This window comes from Hipposideros armiger, unplaced genomic scaffold (assembly GCF_001890085.2).
Source record: "Hipposideros armiger isolate ML-2016 unplaced genomic scaffold, ASM189008v1 scaffold_67, whole genome shotgun sequence".
NCBI lineage: Eukaryota > Metazoa > Chordata > Mammalia > Chiroptera > Hipposideridae > Hipposideros > Hipposideros armiger.
The window spans coordinates 3060702-3070917 of record NW_017731417.1 but is presented as its reverse complement, the minus strand read 5'-3'; the positions used below and the strand labels follow the sequence as shown (position 1 = coordinate 3070917).

General features: G+C 41.6%; 1 protein-coding gene across 1 annotated transcript in view; it reads left to right on the top strand.

Annotated features, from left to right (window-relative positions):
* Window positions 1–10216, top strand: part of NRDE2 (NRDE-2, necessary for RNA interference, domain containing) — a 39512-nt gene that overhangs the window by 10244 nt on the left and 19052 nt on the right. Inside the window, exons 2-4 of the mRNA XM_019642291.1 lie at window positions 665–773; window positions 2345–2575; window positions 5788–5943. Of these exons, the coding sequence (XP_019497836.1) occupies window positions 665–773; window positions 2345–2575; window positions 5788–5943 (496 nt within the window). The remainder of the gene's footprint in view (window positions 1–664; window positions 774–2344; window positions 2576–5787; window positions 5944–10216) is intronic.

The window sequence follows — 10216 nt, the reverse complement described above, 5'->3', positions numbered from 1 at the left end:
GTTTATTGTAGAAGAGTTAGAAATTAATGGATAAGCAGGAAAAAAATTCAGATATTTAATCTCACCACCCAGAGATAATCATTGTTGACATCTTATATAATTTTAGCATTAATCAGAAAAGTTGACACCTTGTGTTTATATTTTCAAAGACGAGTACTGTTTGTTATAAGGAAAGCTTTATGTTAAGTTGCTGTACTAAGACAGAACATTGCAATATTCTTTTAAAGAAAAATACCTTAATCTGCTGTAATAACATTAAGCATGGTGGGCTTTTATGCATGATTTGATTTTTTTAACCTTTTGGAATTGTGTAAATCAAGTTTGAGGTCATTAAAACCTCATGCTTAGGAAGCCTTCATGCTCATAGCGTGTGGATGGAATGCATAAGGCCTTGTTGACTTTGAGGCCACACTTGTTATATGGCTTTTGCTTAAGCTGCAGCCTGATATCACAAGAGGATTTCAGCCTTAAGTATTTTAGAGTGTGTAAAGCCCCATGCCCTGTGAATAAAAATTCATGGATCCCCTTTGGCTTCTGTGGACTCTTCTAAATGTCTGGCTGACATGGGCTGTGAATTAGGATGTCAGCTGGTAAGATGGATTTCCTGCTCTAGAAATCATATTGAGCTAATTTCATTGATCTTTTTTCTCTTTTGCACGTGCAGAATTAGACTGGCTGAGCAACCCAAGCTTTTCTGCTGGAACCGTAACGTCTCTGAGCCAGCAAACCGAAGGGGCCACAGCTCTTGTTCCTGAGGCGTCCCCAGTGACAAGGTGGTGTTTCTGAGAAATGGGTGTTCAGTCTTTGTCAGTGTACCGTCTATAGCTTAGCTTGAATGATGCTCCTTAGAAAACCCTCTGATAAAAGAGCTAAGTAAAACTCTTTCTTAAAGTATTGATTGAGGTGATCTTTGACTATTTTCCCTTACCTCACTGTTAGAGATTATTCCTTTCCCCCCCCATTGCATTGCAGTGGCAATGACGTGACACAGGCACTGCCAATAATTAGGCCACGAGGGAGGTGGCATCATTGTGATTCTTAAGTAACTTTACTAACCTCATTAGTAACCTTGAGACTACCGATAAATATCGAATTCAGATATTTCTTTAGTTGTACTTTCAACACTTTCGTAAAAATAGCAGGTGTTTGTATAATATAGTGTGGGGAAGGGGGAAAATTCCCATTTTCCTCCTTTGGTTCTTCCTGGCTGGCTGAGTAATCAAATCAGCAGGAAGCAGATTGACAAGAGAAAATCAAGTTTAATGTTGTGCGCACGGGAACCCCACATGCATGAGGGAGTCAGAGACCCCGTATACATGGGAGGTTCAGAGCTAGAAAGGGGAATTGTAGGAGATAAGACATCCTGAGCTAGGAATGAGGTAATGCACCTTGGGGGCATCAAAAGGTCATTGTAGGACGATAAAAGGAGCAGACCTTTATTACATGGACGTTTGCCCTGTCCTATAGGTAGCTCAAAGAAATGATCTCTGAACCTCTTATGAGCAAGGCCCTAATTCACATTCTTCTTGGTGGGTGGTGTGGGGAGGGAGCAGAAACTTCTCTTGAGCCTGAAGCTAAAATTGCCTTTAGCTCAAAGTAATCAGCATACCACGGAGACACATCTTGGGGTGGCTCCTTCTGGACCCCCACAGTAACAGGATAAAATCTTGTGAAAACTTTGCAGGAAGCAAAATGGCGCACATCTCTACCCAGCTTTGAAAGAACTTGGTTCTAGATCGTTGAACTGACAAATGAACTCTCTCGCAAATATAGACTAGATGGTCTCATTAATATGATGAACCCCAGGAAGCCATGTACTCTAAAAGCGTAAGAAGCCTTCGGATATTGAGAATGGTTGATGCATGAGAGGGAGTTGTTCGTAGATATTTCAGTAATGAGGAAGAACTCACTGTAACCTTTAAAAGCAAGGACCAGAATTAAAGCTTGTTTGTTTGTTTGCTTGTTTGTGGGATTTTTTTGGCATTGAGGACATGCTGGTGTCATACGTAGGACTGAAAATAAACCTTATAACATTGCTTTTAAATACACTATAGTTGATAAAATAACTGATAGATTACTTTCATTTTAAAGTATATAAATATGAAAGCACAGGTGTAGAAGCTATTAAAATTAGAATTTCTTCACCTGGTTTTATTTTAGATCTAACTCTTAACATCTTTCAGGTGAATTGTAATCCAGACAGATACTGTATAATATATGGGCAAACAGTGTGTGTGAGCATTGTTAGAATTCCCTTTTACATATTTGTTTATTTGATTATTCATTTGCATGTTATTTTCCCTAATTCTCTTCTGAAAATTCTAATGTTGATTTTCCCAAACAGGAGTCCTCCGAAATCAGAGCCTTCAGATGACAGTGACACTAAGAAAAACCTCAAACAAACAAGCAGAAAAAAGAAGAAAGAGAAAAAGAAGAAAAGGAAGCATCAACACCAAAAGAAAACCAAGAAGAAACATGGGCAGACCAGTAGCAGTGGGTCTGAGCCCGATACTGATTCTGAAAAGGACCAGTCTTCCAGGAGTAGAGACAGTAAAAAAGAATCAGAGAAAGCGAAGTAGGTTTTCTGTTCTCTAATACCTATGACATTTTCAATCTGTACTTTTTCTCCCTCGATGACTAGGGTTGACATTTAAATGATTATTTAACTCATTATTTAATTCCACTCAATCAAAATGGAGTCAATAAATATCTCAATAAAGCTGGGGGGGAAAATAGAGTTCTACCATTAGGTCAACATAAAGAGAAAGAAGGGGCAGCCAGCTAGCTCAGTTGGTTAGAGCACAGTGCTCATAACACCAAGTTTGCCAGTTCGATCCCTGCATGGGCAACTGAGATGCACCCTCCACAACTAGATTGAAATAACTACTTGACTTGGAGCTGATGGGTCCTGGAAAAACACACTGTTCCCCAATTAAAAATAAAGAAAAGAAGAGAAAAACTTGCATTAAAAAGATTAGGGCCATTGATATAATTCAAGAAATTTTAATTAGGCACAAATTGATTAAATTTTAATTTAATCAATTAGAAATGATTGTGTCAGAATCTGATTTAGACAAAAAGTCTTTGGGATTTTTGACAGATGGCAAGCGTGCCACACGTGGGTCTGTGGGCTAGTTCACTACACAGTTCCATCTGTGAGGGGCTGTTGGCCTCCACACTTAACACAGAGTAAGAGAAATGTCTTCTCTCGTTGATGTACCTCCCTTTCGGTCACTCACATTCCCCCCTCCTGGCCCCTCCCCACTCTGGTTAAGGCTCACATAGCACCTAAAACAGTCATCGTTTATATCCCTGTTTCACCTTTGTTGGAACTGCTGTGCTGAAGGTATAGCCTAGCTCAGGGCCACATCCTTCCCTTGGGGTGTTATTTCTCTCCATGGGGCATGCTGCTCTCCACCTGGAGCACATTCACATCACTACAGTTACTGTGATAGCACTTCCTCTGCTCAGCCTGACCTCCTCCATAAGGAGGGAGGCACTCCGCCCTGGCATGGGACAGTCGGCATACGGTGAAACCCCTTGAATTATTCCTCTTTTAACTTTTTGTTGTTGTTGTTCATACAGTCTAGAAGAGAGAGAATTCAAGTACCTGTCCAAGACATACTTAAAGAAACTTCGTGCTATTAAGATTTGGGGGGCTCTTCAGGGGTTGTGTGCTTTTGTTGTGTGCTTAGAAGTCCCACTGATATCAGTGAGAGCTCTGCGTTGGAGGAAGTCTGGAATTGGACCCCTGGAGGGTCCATCAGGGAGGCAGACTCTGCAGTCTCGCAGGTTTCTCCTGTGTCTGACTAGTTGGGAGAGCCCTGCAGGCCTGTGGCTCAAAGGATACAGGTTTAGCCCTCTGTGTGTCTCAGGCGCTATACCGGTGACCCAGACATGTTCTAGGAGGATAAAATAAAGCGGGGAGCAAAAAGATTCTGAATTTGACGGAATTTATGTTGGCAGGAACCACGCCCACCTCGCTTACCATTCATTGTACCCCCAGCCTTGGCACAGGGCCGGATACATAGTAACATACACAGAATACATTTTTGTCATGTGAATAAATGAATGAATGAATGAATGGAGATTATTGATATTGTTGCTTTTTTGTATGTCTTCAAAGAAAAATACATTAATCGTTATATCTTCTGAAAACTCACCATTAGCTACTTGGCCTTTTTTATAGCTGAGGAAAATAAGCTTTAAAGGATTTCCTGAACCCACATAGAAACCACCATTAGAATTTGAAAGATAGTTATTTTCAGCCTGGCTTAACTACGTCAGAGGTGATCTTTGCAGCCTCCTGATGGTTTTATGATCCAGATAGCATTTTTAAGTTGGTTGATATTTTGCAGAATATCTCCAGTAAGATCAAGATAGAATGTTGTTGTCTTTCTCTTGTACTTTCTTAGTATTAACTTCTGTAGTCTCTTCCTGGGAAGAGGCCTGGAAGAATTGTTTGTTTCCATGTTGACCAGGACTAAGATATTAGTGAGTTGTTGAATCTTTCCACGATATCAGGAAAGTGGGCTCATGGGGGGGTGATACACCATATGGGACTCTATTTCAGGGCGATCGAGGGACGACGTCCCCAGAGGCTACTGCTTCTAATTGACCTTCATCTCCTAGGATGACCTCTCTTCATCTTCAGGTGGAGGCAGCTCCCTCCTTGCACACAGCCCAGACCACATCCTGCTTCCTGACCTCAGTACCCAGTGGGAGAGGGGTAGAGGGAGGGGTATGTTTGCTCCTCAGGGGGGGTCTGCAGCTGGCTCCCCTTTTTTTTTTTTTTTTTTTTACCCCCAGTTGGCTTCTCATTTCATTCTGGAATGCATCAGTCTTTCCCTCCCTTCACTGCCCCTTTCGTTGGCAGATACCCTTCCACAGTTGTTCTGAAGGGGGATGTGTTAAAATCACCATGTATTTTAACTGGAGTTGTGTCAGTCAACAAATATTTATTGAGTAGCTACTTTGTGTCCCTGAAATACCATTCCCTTGTATTCCCAGCCAAGAATGATTTAGACGCCTCCTGAATCTTTATTTGTATTTGGGCAGAGCTGAAAAGCAAAGATGGAACCACAGTTAATGGCTGCTTTGACCACTTGGGCGGCCTCTTGTGCCAGCAGCATTATAAACTGATTTTCTGTAGAGGAGGAAAGATGTTTAAGTCCAGAAAATCCTTCCCTGCCTCTCACTTGACTCCGAGGAGAGGGGTTCCATTTGTATCTGGATAAATAAGAGTCTTGTCTTACAGGGGCTTTCTGCCCTTTGTGTAGGAGGTTGGTAGATATAGGCCAAATACTGTCCACAGAGCCCAGACTAGGTAAGTAACATCTATGTACAGGCCAATCCTAAGTAACATCTGAGACTGAACCATTTAGAACCGTGGTTTTTGTTGTTGTTGTTAAGTTGGAATAAATAATCTGAGCACTTTCAAATAAGGTGAAGTAAGGGCAACCCACTTTTTTTGTTTTTTGAGAAAAAAGGTTGTGAATTTATTTGAAATTCAAATTACAATTATTTAAATGAAATATTTAAAAAGAACACCTGTATCCCTCAGGTTACTTTCTGAGGTGACTTTGTTTTTTGGTAATGTGCTGCATAGTGTCGACACTTTTTGCTTTATATTTTAACACTTTTTTTGGGAGCAGGGGTCCTCTGCAAAATGATGCTGTGTGGAGTTGGAAATGTTTAACGTCGGTGTTTCTGAAAATGTGAACTATGTAACTGGAAGGTTTCTAAGTGCCTCTCCCTTTTTGTTCTTTGCGTTCCTTTGTCCCACAGTCAAGAAAATGCTGCCACTGCTGCTGCTGATATTGGACGTTGCTTTGTTTGGCTTGAAGACATTCAGACTCTGACCGGAGAAACCTTCAGAACAGATAAGAAGCCGGATCCTGCAAACTGGGAGTATAAGTCGCTCTACCGAGGAGATATAGCAAGGTATCCCTGATGTCTGTCCCTGGTTTTCACTGGTGGGAAGTAACTTCTTTCTCCTGCACTGTCTCTGCCTGTCTGCCCCTCCTCCCCTTGATCGATTCTGTTGGGTATTTATCCATTGCCAAGTTGTTTAGGCATATGTCTTATCTCACATTCTAACATGAAAATTTAAACTTGAAAGCACAGTCCAGGTCAGATTAATCGTATTTACCCAGGGTGCTTGGCACAGCCTGGCATAATAGGTGTTCTGTAAATATTTGTTGAATGACTGAATCTAAAAATACCTTGAAATAATTGTGACAAACTATCCGGACAACAGTTGATCTATTCTATACGTAGTTTTAAAAAGTTTTGAAAGCCTTTCATTTATCCACTGCCCATGTATACCATTTAACAAATGACATTAAATGGTAGTGACTTTTTCAAAATGTTTCCAGCATACATCACCAAGTAATCATAAAAACAGGTGATGGTATTTGTTTCAGTAATGAATTTAAGCTTTTTTCCTCTAATCTGCCAATCAAAAATATTTGCATACTTATTAAACTCTGTAGGCACTTAGTACTTTATAAGACACTGTTGGGAACATAAAGAACAATAATATACAATCTGTTCCTAAACAGCTTACAGGCAATGAAAAGTGAAGATAGTCATTGAATAGAAGGCCGAGAGGAGACCTTGAAGATCATTATCATTTTTTATAGACTAATTACCTTTTAAAATAAATGTCAGTTTCCATCACTTTGCTGCACCTCCAAATTTTAATTATGTTTTCACTCATCATGACCTTATACCTCACCACATAAGCAATTCCAACAGAAAATTCCTTTATGATGAGTTTACACCTGATATAAACTAGTTCTTTTTCAGTGCATATTTATATCTATGTACTATCTACTAAAACCTCATAGTTGAGAGTAAATGACTATCATATTTAAAATATATTCGTATACTTTAAAATTATTTAGTACTCCCTAAAGTCTTGTTTGGTTTTCCATGCCACCTCAGTCTAGTGCCGCAGGCATGGTAGAAACCCAGAAAAAGGTGGGAGGCCAACAGACGCTGGTTGCCGCGATCCTGGCTCGTTCTTGCACTTATGTTCTCACAGCTGCTCTGTGAGAAGGAGAGCACTCCTGTTTTCAGAAGGAGGAAAAGGAACCTCAGGAAGATTCAGCAGCTGCTCAAGGTCACGCAACCAGCAAGCAGCAGAGTTGAACAGAGGGATTTGAACCTGAGTTCCTCTGACCTCACATGTTCTCTCACTGTCCACAGATAAAGATGAGACAGGTGGTGTGGTAGGACATTCTCTAGGTTGGGAAACAGAGGACTCCGGTTCTCATTCTGACTTTGCCATTTACGGGTAATGTAATCCCAGCAATTCACTTAAGCTGTCAGAGCCTCCGTTTCTTCACTTGTAAATTGGGAATTGTAACTCTCGCTATGCCTTACACTCAAATATCAGAAGTATTTGCTGTGGAATTAGAAATTGGTGTGCAAACATAAAGGGTTATTATTAAGTAATGGATGAGAAAAGGAAACAATTGTTAATACTGAGTGGCTCTTGAGCCTCTGCTAATGAACGGCCCAGACCTTAGAAAGAGTGATTAGAGACAACTTCGTTATGCTGCAAAGGTGCTGCTGTGAAGGGCGTAGGGCGTGGGTGTCATTTCTTAAGTAATTTATGCAGCTTATGCGAGGTTAAGTCTTGCCTGGATTGATACCTGGACAACTGATGGTGTCCAGGTCTAGGAAGGTATTGATTCCAGAGCACTATGAGCTGGTCAGAGGACAGTGGGGATATTGTGTCAGGTACTGAACTTTCACCTTGGAAGAGGGACACTGACAAACCAAGAGCGTTGAGAGGAAGGTGAACAGCTGACTGGGCTGGCATCGACGTGTGAGGTCTGGATGAGGCTTACGGCTGTTGGGCCTGTGGCAGGGCTGTAGTCATTGTCTTTGAAGCTGTCAGACTGTCCTGTGGAAGGTGGATTGGCAGCGTTCTGTATAACTGGGGAAGGCACTGCAGTTAAGTCAGATTTGGCTCAGTATAAAAGCAGACCTAGGGGTGTAAGCACCCAGCAGGGATGTGGTGGTGTGTGTTGGAGATGGTGGTAAGTGGGTTAGTTCCAAAGTTACTGTATAACAATCAAAATTACCTTTGGAAAACTCCTTAGGACTAATACACTATCTGTCAGTGAAGTTCACCTCAGTCCATTTTTTCTCCATTTTTGGAATGGATTGTTGTTTCTTTGGCTATACACCAGATGAAATAGCTGGCTTATGTTTAGGAGCCAAGTTTTATAAGATAAGGACAGTTTAAACTTGGGCCGGCCCAGTGGCTCATTGGTTAGGAGTTGGCTTGGGAGTGCGAGCTCTGAGCATCAGGGCCACCGGTTCGGATCCCACATGGGCCAATGATGCTGCGCTCTCTACAGCTAAGATGGTGAACAACAGCTTGACTTGGAGCTGGGCTGCTGTTGAGTCGCCACCGACAATGTAGGCTGCAGTGGGCTGCCATAAGCTACCGTGAGTGGCTGGCAGCTGGCATGAGCGGCTGTCCAATGGCCGGCGACCAATCTGCCTCAGCTGGGAAGAGCGCAACGATCACAATACCAACATGGGCCAGTGAAGGGACGTCCTCCACAACTAGATTGAAGAACCAAAGGACAGCAATTTGTCTATTCCTCTCCCCGATTCCCCAGTGCTATTCCCCTCCCCCAAACCCCCAATAAAATCTTTAAAAAAATAGATTAAACTTATCTAGCCCTTACTGTATGGATAAAGATTTTACCGATACTTACGTTTTGGATCATCCCAGCAATTCTGTAACATTGGTACCATTACTATCCCTGTTTTACACTTGAAGAAACAGACACACGTGTGTGTGTGTTTGTTTTTTAAATAACTGGATCAAGGTCACAGTCTCACAGTTAGTAAATGTTGGAGTTGGAATTTGGACCCAGGCAGTCTGGCACCCTGGGAGGCATGTATGAGTTGAAGTCATTGAAAAGGCCAGTTTCTGTTGCCCAGCCCAGCTCACTCCGGGGTTCAGACCCACCCAGTGGAGCCAATCAGGGCAGAATTATGTGCTCGATTTAAATACCCTCTTCTTTTTTTCTTTTTTTTGGTTTTCTTATTTTAATTTTGGTGGCCAAGTGCCTACAGCTGAAATCATTTAAATTAAATGTCCCTATGATGTTATTTACTGAACCTCCAAAGTGGGGGTTTCTACTTCTGGAATTATTCAAGTGAAGACTAGCCGATTATTTGATAAGGATAGGAAAAGTGCCTTCATTTGGGGGAAATATTGAATTAAATTACATCCTAGGTCCTGTCCAATTATTAAGATTCTATGATAAGTGATAAATTGGTTACAACCTAAATGTCCAACGGTAGGGAAATAGTTAAATAAATCATGGCACACCCCTCTAATGGACCAGTTTGAAGTCAATAAAAATTATATATATATATATATATATATATACACACACACACACACACACACATATATATACACACATATACATATATATATACATACATATATGTATGTATATATAATATGTATATATTATATATATATGTATTTTTTTTAAAGATTTTATTGGAGAATTGGGAAAGGGGACCAGCCAAGTTGTTCTTCAGTCTTTGTTGTGGAGGGCTCCAGTTGCCATCTGGCTTCCCATCGCCTGCTTATGGCCTCTAAGCTCAAGGTGCTGTGTTCATTCTTAGTTGCGGGTGGGTATAGCCACCGTCCCATGCGGGAGTTGAACCAGCAGCCTTGTTGTTAAGAGCGCACGCTCTATCCACTGAGCCATCTGGGCGACACTCAGCTCAAGGTGCCAAATTCAGTTTTAGTTGCCGGTGGGTGTAGCCCACTATCAAACAGGCGATCTTGTTGTTAGGAGCATGTGCTCTCACCAGCTGAGCCATCCTGCCACCTATTGGCAGCTCAGTGACAGCTCAGCTCAGGCGCAGCGTCATTGGCCCATGCGGGAATCGAACCGACGGTCCTGCTGCTCAGAGCTCGCGCTCTTAAGCCAGCTCTTAACCAACTGAACCACTTGTCCGGCCCCCCAAATTACATATTTTTAAGACTACCGGTATGTGGAAATGCTTAAAATAGGTAGGAAAGCCTGATGCTATATATCAACTGTTTTAATACAGGATGTGTGTGTATACATATAAATGTATACATACACACATATCTGAAAGTAGGTGCTCAATAATATAGACCAGTAAGACCAGTCAGAAAACTCAGGAAACATTTTTTTAA